This window comes from Durio zibethinus, chromosome 14, assembly GCF_047325235.1.
Source record: "Durio zibethinus cultivar Kanyao isolate XHJ-2024 chromosome 14, ASM4732523v1, whole genome shotgun sequence".
In the NCBI taxonomy this organism is placed as follows: Eukaryota; Viridiplantae; Streptophyta; class Magnoliopsida; order Malvales; family Malvaceae; genus Durio; species Durio zibethinus.
In genome coordinates this window covers 443,360-466,450 of record NC_143175.1, presented here as the reverse complement: position 1 = coordinate 466,450, position 23,091 = coordinate 443,360, and the positions used below count along the sequence as shown (strand labels likewise).

The window sequence follows — 23,091 nt, the reverse complement described above, 5'->3', positions numbered from 1 at the left end:
AATATATTGATATTTTGAGACCACGTGAAATTTTGATTATGAAAGAAGCTGGTTTAGATTTTAAATTCCTGGTTACCTGATAATAGGATAAGAAAATTCTTACCAAATTATACTAGTATAAGATGCATGAATGTAGTTGGCTGAATGACATTACAACTTGTGTATGTGATTTCGAACTTGCAATATATGACCACATTTTTTTTTATTTACTTTTGGAAATGTATTTGGCTGTATATCAATCAACCCATATAATTAACTACCAACTTTGTTGTGAGCTTGTCAAGAGAGCTCATGAAAACTGATTTATATTTGAACGATAACTCTGCATTTGGTGGTATGTGATTGTCAAGAGAGCTCATGAAAAGTAATTTTATGTTTATATATCTCTGCATTGGGCAGTTATCCGAGAGTATTAAACAAATTGGAGGTCAGTTTTTTTTTTTTTAGTTTTTATATATAGCTTCTGCCTACTCTTCTTTTTCCAATGATGTTAAGTTAATTTGTGACAATAATTCAATCATTTTTAAAAGTAGATATTAGATTGTTAAGCATTGTAAAATGGTAATGTTTTTGCATATTTCTAGAAATGAATGAACTTAAAGAGGGAAAGACTGAACCATCAAAACATGCAATACACACCATTAGCACTTGAATTGTTCAAACTATTTCATAAATCTGACCATAACAAAAAAAAAAAAAAAACATCCTCCTCTTTGTTTTAAAGGCAGTTAAAATCAGATTAACAAGGCAATCAGTCGCAATTCCTTTGCAAGCAAATACAGCCTCAAATTCTTTTTTCCTAATCCTACAGCTACAAATTAAAAAAAAATGGAAAACTTTTTAAGAGCACTTTTATGGTGCTTTTATCTCCAAACCAAATTGTCAGCAAATATTGCAGTGCACTTCGCCTTACAGCTCATCCTACAAGCAAGGACAATCATTGATCAATAAACATACAACTAATAAAAATTGAACCAAAGTCGGACAGGAAAAATATAACTACTTACATGTACATCTTCCTCCGTCTCTTCCTTTATCTCAGCACTGTCTTCGCTTGCGTCTGATTTGGTATCAGAATCAGATTTGTTTCCTTCAGCATCATCACTGTCATCATCTTCGTCCTGGACATTTAGTTAACACAATGAAAACCAGAACGACAGCAAAAGCAGCAATCGTATTATTAAGAAAGCATTTTGTAGGCTTACGTCAGAATCAACTGGGTCATCCTTTGATTCCTGAAGGTCATGTTTCATTAGTTAGAATGGAGATGCAACAAGTGAAAATAAGAAAGAAATAAGATACTTCTAGTGAAAAAATATACCTCCTCCTCTTTCTTTTTCTCTGCCTCCTCAAATGCTGCCTTCTCAGCCTGCAAAAACCAATAACATCAGCCAAATATGAAAAAAAAAAAAAAGAACAGCTCAAAATCCAGAGATGCACATACATCCTTGTGCTTGCCCCATGTTTCTTCAGCCAGTTTCTTTGCATACTCTATATCATCAGCAACTAAGATATTATCAAACATTGTTCCAGATTTCACCTGACAAAATCAAACATTTATATTGATATAATTCTAAAATGACATGGAGTGACAATAGCATAGAAGTAGAGAAAAAAGGCAAAATAATACCTGCCACAATTCAATACCAACATACTTCAAGTTGGGGAAAACATAGAGATCAGGATCATCCTTGAAATCTATGGGCCATGGTAAAACACAGTAATAAATAACCTAAAATTTTGTTATTGATAATAAAAAGAAAAAAGAACACAAAAGAAATAGAAACAAACCTGGGTTGTCAATCCTTGGTGCCTTCCACTTGCCCTTGTAGTTGGGGTTCTTGATTTTCTGCAGATAGAGGAAGAATTGTTACACATTATTAATTCAAAATCATATTAAATGCTGCAATTAGAAACGGATTTCACAAACCTTTGGCTTCCATGGGCCCTTGTACTCAGGGTTGGGAATTGTTGAGGGTGTCCATTCACCATCTTCTTCATCATCCCAATCTTCAGGCTGGTGTAAATGATTTTAATCATTAACCTTTAGGACAAGGCGTACTATTTCATAATAAAAGCATTGCAAAAGGAATTAAATGACTACCTTCTTAGCATCAGGATCAGGGATCTCTTTTGAAATGTCATCATAACCCTATAGTAATCAAAACACTAGAGGTTAGCATGCCTATGCATTTTTAGGCAGCATATATAATGTAGCATAAGAGAATGGAGGAAGGGGAAAACTGAGAAGGCTATTACCTCTGGCTTCTTATCTTCAGGATCAGGGATGTATTCCTTTTCATCCCAATCTTCAGGCTGCCCATCATATAAAGTACTTAGGTTGTAACCAAAATTTATATGACAAAAAATAAACCAAAAAGAATCAATTGACATAGGCATGACTGATTACCTTCTTAGCCTCTGGGTCCTTGATTTTCTTTGGTGGGAGAAGATCCCAATCAGTGTACAAGCTACCAGTTTGTTTCTCAACATTATCAATAAGGATGCTGTATGTAGCATCCGGATGAAGAATGAATGTATAAACATGAGTGAGTTGGTCAGTCTCACAGGGAACTTCCTTTTTGATTAAGTGGTTTTTCCCATTGTAGGTAAGAATAGCATGAACTTTCTTGGTGCTGTAGCCACAGATATCAGGCCCAAACATAATGCTGCAACCAACAAATGCAACAAAAAAACGGTAAATCTACAAGAATGATATCTTTAGCGATACGAATAGGTTAGACCACAGGGGAAGAAAAACCTGTATGGGGTTTCACCACCAAATTTCTTCTGGTCAATGTCACCACTGAGCAGCTTCATGTAGCCACCACCACAATCAAGCTTCTGCTCATGTTTGACAGAAAATTGGAAGACTAGAGTCTTGTCCTTGTTGTTAACTTCTGGGAACTCAGCCGAAATAGCAAAGAATCTGTAGTCTTCACTAGTTTGAATACCTGTGCAAAATGTAAAGCCATTAGTAACTAACTTGAAACAGAAAAGTAAAAAGCTACCTTCATCAATACCAATCTAAGAGTAATTCCAGAAGGTTACCTTTGTCATTAGGATCTCCGTTCCATTTTCCAGAAGTATAATTCCATTCCCCAGCCATGTTCTCATCTTTCTTCCAGTCAGATGTTACCCACCGACTTTCCCATCCATCTTCAGTTTCAGAACAATAGACAAGCAAAATCAGCAAAAAAAAAAAGGTGAAATTGCGTTGTTTAAAAACGGTAAAAGTAAAAAAAGTACAATAAAAGCAGAAGCAGATTATTTTTCGTAAGTTCTCTTTCATTTGTTAAAAGGAATGCAGCATATTAGGAATGTAACCAAGCATCGTACGACCAATAGTACGTACACTTTCTGCTAAACTCTGATATTTATTCTACTTAAAAGGACAATAACTTTTAATTATTTTTGCTAAAAGCTAATATTTTCATTCCCTTAACTTAGGTTCTTACGGAAAAAAAAAATTCGCCTAACAATAAATAATATTAATAAACGCAGAATAATAATATAAATCATCTACAGTTACATATCAATTGAAACACAAGACACTAATTCACTGCCATTTCTTCTTGAATTGAACTAAATTTCTAATATTAATTGCTTTTTTTTAAAAAATCTAGAACCCTAATATGAAATCAGATTTCAGCAGATCTACTCGAATTTAAGCATTTGACTAAAGGAACGAATTAAAAAACCACATCGCCAAATTAACACATAAAAATCACCGATCCGTTCAAATTTAAAACTAATTGAAAGCTTAAACCTCTAAAAAACAGATTAAAACGTCAAAAACAAGCCGATCTAAAGGTTCAGATACAACGCATAGGTTTAGTAACAGAAAGCGGAAGGAAATGAGTAAGAAAGAGTTTACCTTCGAAGCGTTCTTCGAAGAATACTTTAGCAGAGGCGATGACAAAGAAAGAGAGAAAAATTAGAGGGAGGAAATTAGGGTTTCGTTTGTTAATCGCCATGGCTGAACTCAGCGAAGAGAAAAGAAAAGCTGCGGAATGGGAGAGTGTGACGGAGCTTGCGCTTTTATAGTCGTCGATGTCACCGGTTCTTACGGTCAGTTAAATATGACGTCGACTGAAATTAAAGGTTGGAGCCAATCATTTGATGACAAGTCATACAAAAGTGTCATTAGATTGACGTGGCAAAAAATGATAGGCAAGGAATTTCACGTGACACGTAGGAGAATTTTGTTCTGTTGTTCTCGGAGTTTCATGGGTTACGCCGTTTCACTATAGTTAAACTGTGCTATACGTGGCGCGTAAGCAATGGCCAGTAGGCAACGGATTATTAATTACTGATTAGGTGTTGGATTTTAACTTTTTTTTTTTTTGAAGAAAAATTCAGTTGCTCGGTGACATAAGATATATTATATCTTATAGTTTAAAAAATATTAAATATACATCGTGAATTCAAAATGATCAGGTTATTAACTAGTTTTTAATTCAAAATCATTTATATTAAAAAATAATTTTATCAATTAAATTAATTTTTTATTGATATTATGAATTGATAGATTGATTTAGAACGTTGGATGAGTGCATGTTCGAATCTTGAAATCACGTGGATCGAAATTTAAATCTCGACTCGTGACAAGTGATATTAGAACCAATCTAAAATCGTTTAATCCACGTCAAGTGTCTCGAGATAGGCATAGTGATTAATTTCTATGACGAGGACGTCATGAGATTAGTAGGAAAAAATGTCACAGACCTAAAGAGGAATCATGAATCTCACATCAGACATAAAAAGAGAGTCACTGCGATATATAAAAGTTCACATTGTCTTCTCCTTATGAGGCGTCTTTTGTAGGATAAAACCGTGAGATCAGAAGGGTCAGAGCGAATAATATTTCACAAAAGTGTGAACCGTGATAGGTAAGTTGATCTAAGATGTCGAATGAATACATATCCGGATCTTAGAGTCACACGAGTCGAAGCTTAAGTCTCGACCCGTGACAAGTGATAAATGATTTTATCAATTAAATCAATCTCTTATTGATATATCAATATTATCTTTTAAAAACATCCATTCAAATTTAAATTTTCTTCGAATATTTATGCCATTACTCATTATTATTATTATTATAAGGAAAATATAAGTATTAAATGTGAACGAAACAAAGCGGTAGAAATTTTTAATACAAAAAAAATATAACTTATGTATTGATACTAAAATTGCGTAACAGTAGCAAAGCCAAGCTTGATTTTCCTTTACATAATATTGGTACTAGTTCTAGTTACAGAAGCATTTTATCTCACAGCTCTACTGCTGAACATTATGTACAGGAGTTGGAACTCAGACAACGTAAAAGGGTTTGAAATTTAGAGCAATTTGAAAAGCAAGCCTCCATGAGCTGCGAAGAAAGGAGCAAACACCAATGACTCCACTGCCATGAGCTTGATGAGGATGTTGAGTGATGGACCAGAAGTGTCCTTGAGTGGATCTCCAATTGTGTCACCAATCACTGCTGCCTTGTGACAAGCTGAACCCTTAGGACCCAGAGACTTGGCATGTTCGCTGGCACCGGCCTGCACAACTCACAATATTCAACTAAAAATGTCTAAATTTAAAACTAAAAAACGATCATTGCAACAACAGCTCCTCCAACTAGAACATCGAAGATTACAAGAGCAAAAAAACTTGTACCTCAATGTATTTCTTGGCATTATCCCATGCTCCTCCTGTGTTGGAAGCTGAGATGGCAACCTAAAGGAAGAAAAGTAATGACAATATTTTGAGTAAATAAATAAGTTAGATCAACTAAGGGGAAAGGATGATGCATATAAAACAATCTTGATGACCCTGACACGTTTAGACACAAGTTTGCAACACGATTTTTACCAGGCAGAACAATGCTTTGCATTAGAAATCAATAAAGTCCTGACAAATACTGTGAATTTATCGAAGTTGAAAGTGCAAATGAGAGATGATGATAGCAAAAAAAAAAAAAAAATGAAGATCGGCAATTGAAAACCTAAAAAAATGATGATAAAGTTATGGAAAGACAAGTGAATGGTAACTCATACCTGGACACCAGAAACAAGTGAGCCGGCTAGAACACCAGCAAGAGTTTCAACTCCAAATAAGGTTCCAACGATAAGTGGGGTAAGCATAACAAGTGCACCAGGTGGGATCATCTCCCTGAGTGAGGCATCAGTTGAAATCTTGACACAATTTGCATAGTCTGGTTTTGTTCTGCCTTCCATTAGTCCTGAAATTGAATTAAATTGCCAACGAACCTCTTCAACCATTTTGAGAGCTGCAGTTCCAACGCTCTTCATTGTCATGGCTGAAAACCAATAGGGCAGCATGGCTCCAACTATCAGCCCAATAAAAACCTTTGGTGTCAATACATCGACTGACTTGATGCCTGCTCTGCTAACATAGGCACCAAATAAAGCAAGAGAAACAAGGGCTGCTGATCCAATTGCAAAACCCTGAAACGATAAGGAAGAACATGCCAAAAATTCTTTTCAGTTTTTGAAGAAAAAGATAGGAGAAAACTAAGGAACCAACAATGAATTTGAAGAAAAAGATCATCGAATCAACCAAAACCTCACCTTGCCAATGGCAGCAGTGGTGTTTCCTGCGGCATCTAAAGCATCTGTTCTTTCACGAATCTTATGACTCATTCCAGCCATTTCTGCAATACCACCAGCGTTGTCACTTATTGGACCATAAGCATCAATTGCAAGACCGGTGGCTATGGTACTTAGCATTCCCAAAGCGGCCACAGCAATTCCATACATAGCAGCCAGACTAAAGCTCACATAAATAGCAATGGCAATGGCAAATATAGGAATGATGACGGATTTGTATCCCAGAGCCAACCCAAAAATCACGTTTGTTGCAGCACCTGTCCTGCAAGAATCTGCCACATCCTGCACCGGACTACAAGTATTTGACGAGGGTGGTGAGCATCAGAGATAGAGAATGAAAAATGCAATGCAGGAAGGTATATCCAAAGGCTTTGATGAATAGCATCTTAAAGGTCAGCCCCAAATAATTTATGTTGATTCTAGTCCAATAATTACAACCCAAATGAGGTAAGAACTCTTCTACACTCACAAAGATCCTCACCTGTAAGCATTGCTAGTATAATATTCTGTAGTATATCCAATAACAAGTCCAGCCCACAAGCCAATAGCAACACAGAAGAAAAGGTGCCTGCACTATACATAATCAATAAGACTTAAACAAAGAAAAGGAGAGAAACCTTCAAATGAAGAGAAAACAGTTTACAGGTTGCATACCAATTCTTCACTTCCTTTTCAGTTCCAAAATTGAATAGAGTGAATTCTGATGGCAATGCAAAGAAGCTGACCATGGCAATCCCAGCAGTCATCAGCACAGTAGAGATAAGGAGTTGCCGTTTCAAGGATGGTTCAATTTCACTTACATTCTTAATCTCAAACAGATCAGTTGCAAAGAGTGTAGTTATCAAGCAAACCACAATTCCCATTGAGCTAATGATCAAGGGATAAGACATTGCTGTAAAGTCATGACTGATACCAAAGGATGATATGGATGCAACAAAAAGAGCTGCACATGATGATTCAGCATAAGATCCAAATAGATCAGAACCCATCCCAGCAATATCTCCTACATTATCTCCCACATTATCGGCAATAACCTGTACAAGTGCCACAAAGATAGGTGCGAGCAAAAATGTTATTCGTTTAGAACATAAGTGGCATTGGAACTTGAGAAGTATCTACCACTGTACTTATAAAGAAACTTAAAGTGGGGAGAAAGTGATGCGTAGAGGGAGTGTGGAAGCATTTGTCTTTGGTATCCAGTCAAATTTCAACAAATTCTTGGACTAAAACAATAGTACAAAGCTCAGCTTCAGCACTTCTGGTATAAATGAAGATATCTAAGAAGCTAAATAACAAAACAGAACTTAGTCAAATAGGTCCAGCAAAGTGGAAAAGGAACTGTGGGAACTTACCGCTGGATTTCTTGGATCATCTTCAGGGATATTTCGCTCAACTTTACCTACAAGATCAGCACCAACATCGGCAGCTTTAGTATATATTCCTCCCCCAACTCTTCCAAATAGGGCCATAGAAGAACCACCAAGACCATAACCGGTAATAGATTCATAAAGTCCCCCCCAATCATCACCATAGTAAAGTTTAAACAAATTAATCGATACATAGAGCACCAAAAGGCCATTGGCAGCAAGAAGGAAACCCATGACAGCGCCTGAGCGAAAAGCTGTTATAAACGCCTTTCCAACACCTTTCCTTGCTTCTAGAGTTGTTCTAGCATTGGCATAAGTTGCAATCTTCATCCCTAGAAAACCTGAGAGGACAGAAGTAAGAGCCCCCAGCAAGAAAGCAATTGTGCTAAAGAAGGCATTTGCTAGCGCTGGTTTGCAAATATTTCCCTGGTTGTATGCGCATGGTTCACTTTTGGTGCTGAAGCCCCTAACTGAACCAAGGAAGAGGAAGATGATGACACCAAATACACACATGAAGACACCGAGGTACTTGTACTCGGTAAAAAGGAAAGAGGTTGCACCTGGGAACATGATACAGATTGGTAAAAAAATTCAATTACAGAACTTTGAAATTGTTAGTAGAAAATAACTGACAATATGCATCAAAATTTATGTTAACAGCACTGTAAATAATGATGCATAAAATTTTTATAATAATCATGATGCAAGTTGTAGTAGGATCACTTAACTTAGATAGGCACAAGGATCTCATAAAAGACAGATCTACATAGGTGGATTTCTCAGTTAAACAAATATATCTGCGCGCAATATTTAAAATAAAACATCTCCATTCTTCACAAGTTACTCTGAAGGAGAATCAAGAACCATGATAAACGACAATAAGATAGAAACTAAAAACAAACTAGCTTAGCCACTATTATGAAAACAACGTATATTTTTCCTCCCTTTTGGCTGACAGAATGAATCACGATCATCAACCTCTACTTGAAATAATATTCGATCATGTATATTTTTGGACTACAAAATTCAACAGAAAGAATAATAAGTTGAAGAAAAGAAACTAAAAACATACCCACCAACCATGAAAAGAAAAGAAAAAAACCCAAAAAGCTGAAGCACAAACATAAAAGTGAGAGAAATAGAGAAAAAGAGCTCACCAACGGAAATTGCATGTTGAATCTCAGCACACTTGATAGAAACCTCAAGATTGTCAATACCCTCCTCTTCTTCATCAGCTTCAATCAACTTTTCTTTATATCCATTGCTTGAATCACGTGATGAGACCTTCACCTTGGAGACTAAAAACCACTGAAGCAAAGCAAAACCAATGCCTACCAAGGCAGCTACAGGTATCAGAAGCTGGGTATGCGCCTCACTCAAGGCACTCATTTCCACAAATTCAGTAACAACCTCACTTTGTTTCTTGGCTTGTCCTAGCAAAATATCTCAAAAACTAGTAACTGATTTTTTAATTACAGATTCAAAAAGCTGCAGTTCTCGAGAGCACGCAACCCAAAAGTGATCTTAGAGGCCCAGCATGGCTATTGAAATATGCAAACTGGTTGTTTTGAACGACAGATGGAAGACTTATTAGATTCTTCTAAACCGTGGATTGTGTTTACCAGTCGTTTTGATTAGCAGTTTTGAGTTTTTGTCAGAGTCTTTATCCAATGTGCTCCCTTCACACTAAGTTCATGTTGTGAAGTTTTTGTCAGGCTATAGACAAAGTTGGATAAAAACCAGCATTTACAATGTGGGGAGATAAGATCAAAATATTAATATGTACTGGATCATATGCTATAATGAATCAATTAATTAATCAAATTTTTAATTCAATATTCAAAAATTAACTTTGGAGATTTTTCATTTTGGACTCCTTAAAACATTTTGGATCAATAGCATTTTCTTTAATGGCTATTTGAATGACAAGTTTTAATGTTTTATTATATGCACTTTTAATCAACAGCATAACATGATCACTTTTTTTTCTCGACTTTGATGTGTACACCAGAACAAAAACTTGGATTAAGACAGGCACTTAAGGAGAGTTGGATTAATGGGTTTTGATTGATTCAAAGTCTGTTGTGACTTGTCCACTTGACATAAACCAAGAACCAGACCTTCACTGAGCCGACGTGACTCATGCGAGTCAGCAAGCATCCAAGGAACAGAGGCCAGAACGCTATCACAATAAATCCCATGAGGCTGAGGGTTGAGAGTCCAAAAAGGCTTGATTTTGAAGAAGCTGTCATGGCTCTGGAAAGCACTATGTCTTTTGAGATTGATGGCTTTTAAATCTAAAAGGCTGGATTTGGGCGAGAGAATTCGGAACACAGGCTGGTATTAAACCTTGTAGCGGTGATGGGCTTACAGTAGTGGGTTTGCTGGCTATCATATATCAAACGGCGCCGTTTCTGCTGAGATGGAATCCGACTAAAGTCTTTTATATTACCTGTTTTATACCTAGGATGAAAAACAAATAAATCATCGTTTATTTTGTGGATTGACGACAAAGAGACGACAAGGTACGCTAATTTCTCAAACCGTTTCTAACCTTCATCTTCTGTTTGCTTTTCTCTTCAAAGTACCCAACTTTTTGCTATAGCGAAGCTTGAAGAGTTTAAAAGATTTGATTTTTTTTCTTTTTTTTTTTTAATCAGGCATAGAATTGGAGGAATTAAATCTGTTAATATTTTTTTGGGTGCAAATTAAAGATGGGATCATCATCAGTAATAACCCCAGAAGATGTGTTGGAGTCATTGATGAATGATGGAACCATTGATGCTCTCAGGTTGAAGATTATCAATCAGCTTAAAGCCAATGTAAGTCTCTTTCTTATCTCTTTGGTCTCTATCTTAATAGATAAGTATGCAATATGTTGAATATTTTATCTGGGTATTTTTGTTTTGATGTAAAAATAGTTCTTTGAATGACTTTCTGGAATAATGTTACTTAAATTTGTGTTTTATCGTTAAGATTTTGCAAATTCAGTGATGCTCTTTGAGCTTGTTTGGTAGGTTAAATATGATTTTTTGTTCTTTCCTTCAATGCGATTACATTTGTCTTACTGAAATCTTTTGGCAGAGAATCCTCTCCACTGCGAAAAATTAGTGAATAGATCTCCACTGATTTTCCAAACAGTAATCTATGGATAAATTGAGTCCTGGATATAAGTTATACGTGATGAAGGAAATGAATTTGGATTCTGGAATAATTGTACTGAAGTGCTGGTGACTTGTTTATTATATTTATTGTTCTAACTTGGCTGAAGATTATCAATCAACTTAAAATTCTGAGGCTTCTTATTTGAATTTCATGGATCCTTTGAAGTTGCTGATATGTGTTGTTTGTGTTTCGCTGATATAATTAATTAGTATTGTTAAACTTAGTTTATAAACTTACATTCATTGAATTTGAAGAGTAATGAGTCATCATGCTCCCTCCAGTTCAGTATGATATCTGTACTTTTTCTTCGTTATAGGAGGAGCTGAAGAATACGACAATCAAAATGGCAGAGCAGAGTAAGGTCCTAAACACCGCTGGTGCGGAGAAACAGACGAAAAGAGAATTGTTTGATGCACTTAGGCAGGAACTTGAGTGAGTGTTGTTGCTGTTCTTCGTTGTTTAATTTTTTTTAACAGCTAAAGTTCAATGATGCTTAGATGGTTTCGTGTACTTCTTTCATGTTTTTACCCTCCCAGCCTAGGTTCTCAGAATTTATAAAAACTTTCAATGGTCATCATGGACAAAATGCTATTTGCTCCTGGCTGTAAATGTAGAGTGGAACTAATTTGTGTTGTTATGATTGGGCAGAATCCCAGTTCTTGAGAGGGCCTCAAAATCAGTTTGGGAGTTGATTCTGGACAGTGGTGGGCTGGGGAAGGAAATAAGTGAAACAGTGGAAAGAGTGTTCTGTAAATTAAGTGGCAGGGAGCTTCCATTGTTTCCTTATTCAAATGATGAACGTGAGCCTGAAAGGGAAGTGGAGGAGGAGAAAAGAAAAGGGGAAGACAAGGAAAAGGTGAATTCAAACTCCAAACCAAAGAAACGAAGTTTCAGAGACATGAATGCTGAGGGAAGTGCCAGTGAATAAAATGTTTTAATTTCAGTTGTATAAATAGAACAACAATCTTTAAGCATTTCGATCAATATTTTTTATTTATAATCATGGATATTAATTATATCTGGGTGTAACATTCTCATGTTCACTCGTACATGATAAATTAAACTGCCTTTGATACTAATCCCCTACTTAATTTACATATTTGTTAGAAAATGGCAGCTGAACTTGTGAATTTGATTGAAAGTAAGTAACCTTACCATTGACACAAAAATTGAGATGTTGATGGCTTGGACAAATTTCTTTAAAATTAGAACATCTTCTTTGGAAGTTCTGATCATGGGGCAAGGGGAGTGCCCTGCTGGCTTAGCCATGCTTTAATTTGTTTCATGATGTCTAAAAGAAATTAAGTACTATTGTTCATTAATTTCATTTTTCTTTCAAACATCTTGGTCCTGTGGGATCTTGGAGTAAAAATAAAAGGGTGAAGAGAGAGAGAGAGAGAGAGAGAGAGAGAGAGAGAGAGAGAAGAAATAAAAAATAAGGGAAGAGAGAAATTAAAAAGAAAAGCAGTTATTATAAAGAAGCTGTATGAAATATTATTACTGTCAGATTTTTTAAGGTGATGAATATTTTAATGGATGATTGACTAACACAATTAATTAATGTTCAAATAATTAATTGTCTGGATCCTTAAATGGTAGTAGGCTGGCATAATGAAGTTTTCCCGGTATTATTAACAGCTACCATGCTGTTTTAATTACATTTATAATCATTGAAAAAAGAAAAAAAAAAAAAAACTATACATTCATTCGAAAATAAAATGTAACTTTTTGGTAGAATAAATGGAGCCAAAGCATGAGCTTCCGCCTCTCCCAAATTGTAAGTCAAGCACACTTCAGTAGGGTCTGGATATGAGCTAAACCACGTATTCACTGTGAGGTTCAACAGGATTAGAAGGGTCTTGAGATGAAGAAGCTTCCATAGCACGGTTTATCACTTCTTCCTCCGGACGCTCACCTGGTCCATCCATGGTTTCAATAGGTTGGTAAAATTCTAGACCGTTTGATATTTTCTTGCATAGTCTAGGCAATCGAGGGTCGGCGCTCAGAAGCTTTCAGACATTGTGTTCTATAGCATCGGGAGCACATTTCACCATATGCCTGTTCAACAAGATATTTACATTAGTTAATAATGCAAAAAAGAGTAATTTAATAGATAACTAGTTTGATGCCCGCGCTATGTTGCGTGCTGCGTAATAATGAAGTCGATATTGTTTAAACATAATATTTATAATCTAAAAATTATATCTTTATATTATTTTTTTGGTACCATTTTCTTTTCAACATGAACTCTTCATCCAACATGGTACTTTTAATCAGATATGCTCAAAGACAATACAATTCACAATTGCTCAAATTTTATCCTCTAAATTAATTACCATACCAGTCAATGTAGGTTTAACGATTTAAATCTCAAAAACACTTAACACAAGATAAGATAACAGCTTTCTCTATGACAAATCAAAATTGAAAGTTCATATCCCAGGCAAATTGTATAACCTTTAATCTACGAACTATTCCTTTGGAAAACTAACATTCTTAAATATACTTCTTCATTGAAGCCAACACCTTTTTCCAACACTAATTTTGTTCCTAATGAATTCATTCTACTTGTTAGTTCATGAACCTTTATATGTTCTTAAAAATCTAGACATATGATGTTGGTAGTTTAAAATGTGATGCATCTTACATTTGATACAAAGATTTAATTATTGATAAATAAAATTAATTTTTATATTAATTTTAATTTTATTCATATTTTAAATAATTATGTTTGAATAGAAATAATTATCATATGATAAATTATCATAATTATTTGAATATAAATAGATTATTATTTATAAAATTCATGATTATACAGAAAGTCATAACCATCTGAATAGAAGTTTATATCTGTTCATTCATTATAAATCAATCTTTCAATATAACCATTTTCATTACTTCTGATTAAAGAGTTTGAGATTTTATTGTATCCTAAAAGCATAATTACTTTTAGAAAAATATTCTTTACGCTTCAAAACCAAATTTCTTTTTTATTATTCCTCTTCTCTTATTTATTTTTTTTAATAATTTAAAAGCAATTATAAAAAATTTATATTTCGCACAAAGAAGATACAAGGAAAAGAAATTGGCATAATTTAGATATCAATATTAGAGGAGACTCAAAGTGTCAAAAGATTAATGTTTTATGGACTAAAATGTTAATTTTCATAAATATCCTCATTAGAGGTATGTGTTTTATTTTTTGCCTAATTACTGATAAAAAGATCGATTGAATGGGATAAATACGCTAATAATTTATTTCATTAGTGTATAAAGTCAAAACACAATATGCAAAATATTGATTATATTGCATAAGTTTATGCATATGCTGAAATTGACTTCACAATTGAGTTTAATAAATTGTATTATATTTATTTGGAAAATCGATGCTTATAAAGACAGATGAAAAATAGCCTGAAAACATAAAAGAAAAAGATATAAATTCTACAACCAAAATAATTATCACTTGTTATCAATAATTAAATTGGGTTCTAATGGTGTGGCCTATTATTGAATTGTCATATTTTTGTTATATATAGAACAGGTAAATTGTCCCATGGTTTCTATGAAAAATAATTGGAAATGGGTAAAGGAATTTACTATAAAAAATTAAATGTAAGTAGAGAATATATGTAGAAAATAAGATTTGGCTACAAGATTAGTTTTATTTTTAAATCATGGCACTAAAATTAAGATAATAAATTGAGTCAAACTATTTATATAGCTCTATCATTGTTGGTCGTTAATAAATCAAATGTTGATATATATAATTTTTAAATTTATTATTGGTTCAAATTTTGACTAGTGTTCAACTTTCATGAAAACCAATTAAAATTAAAATGATGTATGTGAATAATTATTATTAAGATATAGTGTTTCATGGATTAATTGGTGGATAATAAACCAAATAATTGTTATTATCAAAAACATCGACAATGCGATATGTATTTTGATTACTGGGTGTGTTATATTAAAAGTAATTTTACAAAGTAAAATTTTATTGTGAACAATTACAAAGAAAAATTTTAAAGTATAATTCAATATGTGTTTAATGGCCAAAACAAGTAAGACAAATAAACTCAAAATTTTGGAATATAAATGTTCCTGTTGTATTACTATGATTGAAAAAATTGGCTTACAAAAGGTAGGAGATTAAAGAGATGCTTGTTTAAAAAGAAAATATCAAACTATTATAACTATGAGGTTTATAAAGATCTGGGTTTTGAAATATTATTTCCGTTAATGATGGCATTTATAAATTGTTTGAATTTATAATATAATAAGTTAATGCAAGTTTATTATATGCAATACATATATAATTTCATGAAAAATTATGGTTGGTGGTAATATAAAATACACTAAGTATGTATATCTATGGCACTCCTATATTTTGTAAATTTTATGTTAGTATCACTAACTTAAATTTGGCCAACAATTTGGGCTAATTAGATGATTGATTAAAAGAAAAGGCATGTCATTAAAAAAAAATATTGAAGCATTTGTCGGTTACTAGCATTTTAAATGATGCTCATTAATGTCTAAATTAGTCGTAGTTATAAATTAGAAAAGAACACACAAATTCAATGTTAGAAAGGCACCAATACAATTTCATTTTGTGATGGCATTGAGAACATTAGTACAATTTGCCATATATTATGAAAATGAATGGGTTGGAATTTTCTTTCTTATATGTTAAAAAAGATATGGACTGTGGAGATAGAATGCCATTATCAAATTAATATATTATTGGTTAAAGATAATGAAGATATTTTTTCTTCTTCTACCATGAAAAATGACTTTTTATAGGTTGTTAAAATGAAAAGTGAACAAAATTTTGAAGTTTTCAATAGTTTCATGACAATGGCAAGGAATGGGTTGGAATTTTCTTTCTTATATGTTAAAAAAGATATAGACTGTAGAGATAGAATGCCATTATCAAATTAATATATTATTGGTTAAAGATAATGAAGATATTTTTGCTTCTTCTACCATGAAAAATGACTTTTTATAGGTTGTTAAAATGAAAAGTGAACAAAAATTTGAAGTTTTCAATAGTTTCATGACAATGGCAAGGATGTGGTTGGTTATACACCAAATTAACATATGGGCTTAGATAATAATATTGATTTGTAAAAGCCCTAAGCCTTGAAGTTAGCCTATTAATGATTTAATTAATGCAAATTCATCATGAGTTTTTGCATGAAATATAAGTAGAACTCATATTATAATTATTGTTTATACTATTTTATGAAAATGATTCTTTGGATTCATGTTTCATGACTTGCGTTAATATGGTGATCTAGATATGAACATATTGATCACAAAATGATTTTGAAAGTATTTAAAATTGAAGTTAAATGTACTATGGACTCTTATTGTATATAGGCTTATAGGTTCTATAAGTAAAATTTGACTTTATTATATATCCAAAAATATTACGACTAATTAAAAGTGATAAATAACAGAGATATATAAGCTACACAATGGTGGGGAAATAAAGTTCTCATAAACTTTTGAAATCAAGTTTAAGAGTTTCAATAGTCATGAACTTGGAATTGGTTATTGGGTAATTACTATATGCATTGAAAACTCATGATATCATTTGAGATAGTTGGTTTTCATTTAAAATTATCACTGTAAATGAGATAATTTAAATAGCGAAATATACATGATTTGTAGGTATGATATAAATTATTATAGTTGGTTTAGAATAGCCATACGCCAAAATCGATGCCACAATCTTGATCAAATTATGATAATTTTTTGTTATGTATATGGTCTAATTTATGGTTGTACAAATAATTTATCATCTAAGGTTTTATATAGTAAAAATTTCAAACTATATTTACTTTGAAAACCATGAGTGATTCAAATATCTTGTGAATTTGAAAACTTTTATAATAGCAAAAAGAATGCTATTTGATTCATTTAGGTGATGGAAATGATTTTGTTCATGGTAATAAAAAAATTATTAATAGTGTCCATGATGAAATAGATTCATATAAATATTTATGAATTGACATAAAAATCTTAAAAAGAGACTATGGAAACAATATTATATTTCAAATTAGCTTATTGATGTAAACTCTTATATTGAGTTAAAATATAAAAGTTTGGAGCTTTTATTGAAATATTAAGATATCAGCTAGTTATCTTTCATTAAAGGTGGATTTTGAGGCCTCTTACTTAAAAATAAAAATCACCAAAAACTTGATTAAGTATATATGATATCTTGGCATTTGAATGAGATATTCTTTAATAAAAGAATGTATACTTACACATGATGTGGGTGATAAGAATCAAAAGAAATAAAAAATTTCACCATAGTGTTGTAAGATTTAAGTATAATTCTATGAGCAAATTATATAAGCTAATAAGTTTAGACACTTATCAAAGTAAAATCATAAAAAGTTCTTAAAAATCTTAAAATGACTAAAATGATTTGGTTTATTCATTGAATTTATCCAATTGTACTAGAAGTATTATTATATTAAAGATGTAAAAAAGTATGAAAATAGAATAGTTGAAATTTATGAGTATGGAGTTATGGTAATAGCCAAAACTAACTACTTCTTAAAATGATAAGAATGAGGCAATAATGTCTGAAGTATATAAATGATATATAAAATAAAAAATTTAGACATATTAGCAAGAAGTGATTATTTTAAAGCTTCAATCTTAAGTAGGGGTAATTACCATAAAAGAAAATTGAATTCCACAATATTTGGTTAGTAGTACTACAAGTAGAATAGATCTAAACCCTTGCTATTAGACACTAATAATGGGAACCTCTAATTACAAAGTTTAATGGGTAAAAATAAGTTATTGTTATGTATCTATTAAACACTAGTAAAATTCATTCAAATTATAAAAACTAATGTGATCCATTGCATGGGGAGGATGAATTTTTATACTCTTAATGGAGTTTTAAATATCTAAAGCAATGGAGACATAATAGAAACTCTACCTATATAAACATAGAAATTGTGCCACTTCAATAAGAAGAATTAGGGTCTCTCTTGTAAATGTTTATGAATAGGATAAGCATGACTATAATAGTGCTAAAAGAGGTTATAAAGCTTTCATAAAAAAATAAAAAAATATTATATATGTTATATCTTCAATTCTAATACTAGGAGCTGAGGTTTGATCTATAGATACCATCAATTTTGTTAGAATTCTAATATATATATGCTAATTGAAGGTTTAAATCGAGAGATACCTTCATATATTCATAAATTTAGTTATGTGAAAGATAAAAATTAAACACCAACATTTCAAACTAGTGGGGATTGTTAGTAGTTTAGAATGTAGTGCATCCTCCATTGGATAGAAAGAATTAATTATTGATAAATAAAATTAATTTTTGTATTAACTTTATTCATATTTTAAATAATTATGTTTGAATAGAAACAATTATCATATGACAAATAGCCATAACTATTTTAATATAAATAAATTATTATTTATAAAATTCATGATTAATAGAATGTCATAACCATCTAAATAGAAGTTTATGTATGTTCATTTATTATAAATAAATTTTTCAGTATAACCATTTTCACTACTTCTATTGGAGAGTTTAAGGTTTTGTTATATCTTAAAGGCATAATTGCCTTTAAGAAAATGTTTTTCATGCTTTAAAACCAAAATTCTTTTTTATTATTCCTCTTTTCTTATTTATTTTTTTAACAAATGGACACTTCCTTTTTTTCCTTTTGCAAAGACAATGGACACTTAGATTAATGTGATTAATTACATAGTCCACTCTAAAGTCAAATAAAAGAACCTCCACAAGGCTTCAAACAAATTTCAATCAATTGGAAATAAAATAACTTGGAAAAAATATTTGTTTTTCTAAAAGGAAATAAGTATCATCACCCTTTCAAGTTGAAGGGTAAAAAAAAAAAAATGCAAGTCATTAAAAAGCATACTTGCATTTTGCCATTGAGTCTGCCACCATAGCATGATTGAATATAATGCCAATAAAAGAGCAGCGCCAACCATTTTTGCAACCAAACCAATAATATCTCGACCTAATATTATGATTAGCTAGCATCCCCATATGATAAGCACCACAACTGGAAATATAACAACCACCCATGCCGATGTAGATACAAAAGAACATAGCATACCCAGTTGAGGTCCTTGTAAGATATTCAACCATTTTCTAGCAAAAATCCAACTGAAAAGAGAATGCAAAACAAATATCAAAAGAGAATAATAAAAATGACATTAAATAACAATTCCATCTCAATTCTAAGGAAAAGGCATGAAGTGCACGCATACCTCAATATAGTAAGAAACAAACCATTCATACTAACCAAAGTAGCAATATTTTTTTCTAATAAGGTTATGAAAAGAATCCTCCACCTAGATAATTAAACAAAAACAACAAATATAATAACATAGACAATATGTCTAAACATAATGAGATAATAGGTGAAGCAGGAAGAGATGCAAAATTAAAAAAATTAATCGATTGGCAACTGATCTATTCAATATTCTTAGATTGATGCCATTGTCTAATATTAAACCCCTATTGAATGTTTAATCTACCTAGTTATTATTTAGTAATAACCAACTGAAAATTGAAGGAAATTTGTAATTGAATTGCAATAATAAAATTTCTTCTACCTTCAGAAAAAGTGTCAAGTTAATGAAAAGTTTTAGATTTAAACTCATTTAGAAAAACAATCCAATTGATTTTGTTTATATCAATTGTTTGCACTTGCTATGAGAATCTAAAAGCATGTAGAATATTGAGTGATGTAATAGGTATGATATGTTAAATCAATGACCTATTATTTCAGTTGCAAATTCTAAAACTGAGAAACAACTCCACTGCCCACATCACCCTTTTTACCAAAGAAAAACAAAGAGAATAAAAACAAAAAAAAGGTTAAAAGTACAATCACCTTGGCATTTCAATTCAAAGGCAATGCGCTATAAGTTAAGTAGAATGGCTTGACTGATTTTTTGCATCCATCTACCAAAATTGAAGTACACATACATAATTGCACTCTTTTTCCTAGCCATAGCTCTCTAACCCACAATTTTGCTTCACTTCTATGCATGTATAAATGCACTATTTACCTTATTAATCTCAAATTATAATTTGGCTAATAGGCACAAATCAATCGTTAAATAATGACACTAATATTCCAACCTTTGTAGAGCCAGCTCCAGTGAGTTCAAACTCTTTCTTCCACAACAAAGATGACACTATTTGGTTGAACTTTTCAAAGCCCAATTGTGAATTGCATTTGTATTTTCCAAGGTTTGGTGCATCAAATTCAAAAGCATCTGGATGAACAAAGCAAAAATTTTTTTAAAAATAGAAGCATAGAACAACTATGTAATTCATCTGTATATACTTAAAACATCTGAAAGCTTTTTTTATTTAGCAAAAATTCATTTCCTTACTGATTTTTGTTACAACAAACTCCAGAAAACTTCATATAACTATGCTTAAAGATAACCGTCTTTTCAAGATCCACGTAATAGGGCATTAGCATATATAGTATTTAACAAAATCATTACTTTTTTACCTAGTTATCGAAAAACATACCATGGCTCCGATAAGCTGTATGCTTAGCTTTGCACCTGTCAATAACTTCAAGATTGCATCTTCTATCAAACGTACAACAAAAAAAATTAATTATAAACATGCAAAGAAAGAAAAAAGAGGAAATGACAATTTCCTATATACAAAGAATTTCATTGTGAAAAACCTAGTTCAATTTTGATTTTGCTTACTTTTTTACCTGAAAATTAATGGATTATATCAGTTGATAGCATATGCAAAGAAATCCATGCATGAGAACAGAAATAACTAACAGCACAAACTCAAACTAAATTTATACTCAAAACACACTTCCATCCACATTAAACAAAAAGATAAAAAATAATAAGATAAATAAATCAAACACATTCAAACTCAGAAAACATTTTCTTACATTTGTCATAAAATTGTAAAGAACAAATGGTTCAAAGAATAAACAATATACTATAAAAAACCTAACACAAGACTCACAAAAAAAAAAAAAAAACACACAGTCCTTACAAATTGTGAGGAACCTTACAAATTCGGGCAAAGATTTGGCTGATGAAAAAAGAAGAGAGAAAAGAAGAGAAAGAAAAAGGGAGAATGAGAAAAAAAAGAGAGGTGGCGATCGGCAATTGGGCAAAACCTAGATTCACTAAGAGAGAAGAAAAAAAGAACAGAAAAGAAGGAAGGAAAAAGAAAGGATGAAAAGAGAAAGGAGAAGAAAGAACGAAAAGAGAAGAGAAGCTTCTGAAATTTTTTTCACAAATTTGCACCCCCCCAAATTTTTTAAAACATTAAAGATGTGTGCACATAAATTGAAGAAAGGGATAGAAATTATATATAGTTATAGATTTTCCAGGTTAATAAAATTTTATATACCAATGTCATCAAGCTTCTCCATTTGTGAAGTCCCCCATTGTTGCCCATGTAGTCCTTCCGTTATTGTCATGCATAATTATTAGTTTTTTTATATAGTTTTTTTAAAATTTATTTAATATAACTATTATAATTATTCATGTACATGCATGATTCGTGCTGTTGTCAATTTATAGGAAATCTCTCCAAAAATTAGAGATAGAGAAAATAAGATAGATATAATAATTTTTTTTTTTTGCTACGCTTAAAATTGGATATTTCAAGAAAAAAATCATATAGATACGTGCATCATCTTTTAACAAATAATATTTAAAATAAAGATTTAGTTAACGAACGTCTATAAACATGTGCATAATTGTCTAAGTTATGAAATCTTAAAGATATAAGAACAACTCAAAACACAAACATTGATAGAGAAAACAAGATCACTAAATTAGTAGTTATTTTTATTTCTCTTATATTTTAGTAACACAGAAAATTATTATGAAGTGAAGTTTTAAAATTTTAATACTTACGATAGGTTAGACTTTATTTCCTTAGCTTTTAAAACGATAATATAAAATATAACTATTATAATCATTCACTTACAAAAAATCATCTAAGTTATTTAGTTTTTAAAGATATAAATAATAATTATAAATATGTTAACCAACATATGTTACAAAGATTAATAAAGATGTACCACATTTGAACTTCCACTCAAAACTCAAGCTTGTGGGAGTAGTAGTAGGACCATCTTGACCTAGAATGATAAGATATCAATTTGATACTTTGTTCAAGATAAATACAAGTCACTATTAATTGTTATTTTTTTTCTTCAAGTAGATTTAATTCAATATATAATTTTTAGTATGTACTTAATTAATCTTTATATTAAGATATAAGTCACTTATCAAATAAAAATAAAGGATTGAAAATGAAAACGAATTTTAAATTTATCTTAAGATATATTAAAAATGAGTAATTAGAGTAATTAATTAATTAGATTTTTAAAGATAGAAATAGTAATTACAAATATATCAAATATGACATGTTAAAATATTAATAAAAATGTATTACACATGAACTCCAACTTAAATGATAAAGGTGAGAGGGGCTTAGAGCAAAATTTTCAAGTAATATTATGATACTCACTTGGATCAAAAGAACATCTTCTTTAGAAGTTCTGATCATGGGGCAAGGGAGTGCCCTAGCTTGGCCATGCTTTTAATTTGTTTCATGATGTCTACAAGAAATTAAGTAATATTGTTCTTTAAATTTTTTTTTTCTTTTGATCATCTTGGTCCTGTGGGACAAGGGAGTAAAAATAAAAGAGTGAAGAAGATGCAAATTGGATATAACCTATTAAACAGAACCATATATATATATATGTATATATATATATATATAGAGAGAGAGAGAGAGAGAGAGAGAGAGAGAGAGGAAGGAAAGAAAGAAAAAATAAAAAATAATGAAGAGAGAAATTAAAAAGGAAAGCAGGCATTATAAGGAATTCGTATGAAATATTATTACTGTC

At 31.6% G+C, this 23,091-nt stretch overlaps 3 protein-coding genes across 5 annotated transcripts; 1 reads left to right on the top strand and 2 right to left on the bottom strand.

Moving 5' to 3' along the window:
• Positions 1-641: 641 nt before the first annotated feature.
• Positions 642-4,015, bottom strand: LOC111295002 (calreticulin-like). The gene is made up of 14 exons (XM_022888326.2): positions 3,878-4,015; positions 3,052-3,159; positions 2,762-2,954; positions 2,411-2,669; positions 2,260-2,316; positions 2,105-2,152; positions 1,931-2,017; positions 1,792-1,849; positions 1,631-1,698; positions 1,445-1,540; positions 1,322-1,369; positions 1,206-1,235; positions 1,008-1,121; positions 642-921 (listed from the first exon to the last, which is right to left on the bottom strand). The coding sequence occupies exons 1-14, from the start codon at positions 3,975-3,977 to the stop codon at positions 910-912; spliced, it is 1,278 nt and encodes a 425-aa protein (XP_022744061.2). The 5' UTR covers positions 3,978-4,015; the 3' UTR covers positions 642-909.
• A 1,183-nt stretch (positions 4,016-5,198) lies between these two features.
• LOC111294008 (pyrophosphate-energized vacuolar membrane proton pump-like) lies at positions 5,199-9,422 on the bottom strand. 2 transcript variants are annotated; one of them, XM_089743033.1, is made up of 8 exons: positions 9,142-9,422; positions 7,970-9,001; positions 7,272-7,651; positions 7,099-7,185; positions 6,579-6,909; positions 6,045-6,455; positions 5,665-5,724; positions 5,199-5,546 (listed from the first exon to the last, which is right to left on the bottom strand). In XM_089743033.1, exons 2-8 carry the CDS (start codon positions 8,552-8,554, stop codon positions 5,340-5,342), a joined length of 2,061 nt encoding a protein of 686 aa, XP_089599159.1. In that variant the 5' UTR covers positions 8,555-9,001; positions 9,142-9,422; the 3' UTR covers positions 5,199-5,339. The 2 variants fall into 2 exon arrangements, with proteins under 2 accessions (XP_089599159.1, XP_022742862.1); XM_022887127.2 differs by having other exon boundaries at positions 7,970-8,544.
• Positions 9,423-9,893: 471 nt separating this feature from the next.
• On the top strand, positions 9,894-12,228 carry LOC111294009 (uncharacterized). 2 transcript variants are annotated; one of them, XM_022887128.2, is made up of 4 exons: positions 9,894-10,509; positions 10,645-10,806; positions 11,466-11,581; positions 11,798-12,228. In XM_022887128.2, exons 2-4 carry the CDS (start codon positions 10,699-10,701, stop codon positions 12,075-12,077), a joined length of 504 nt encoding a protein of 167 aa, XP_022742863.2. In that variant the 5' UTR covers positions 9,894-10,509; positions 10,645-10,698; the 3' UTR covers positions 12,078-12,228. The 2 variants fall into 2 exon arrangements, with proteins under 2 accessions (XP_022742863.2, XP_022742864.2); XM_022887129.2 differs by having other exon boundaries at positions 10,369-10,509; positions 10,699-10,806.
• Positions 12,229-23,091: the final 10,863 nt, after the last annotated feature.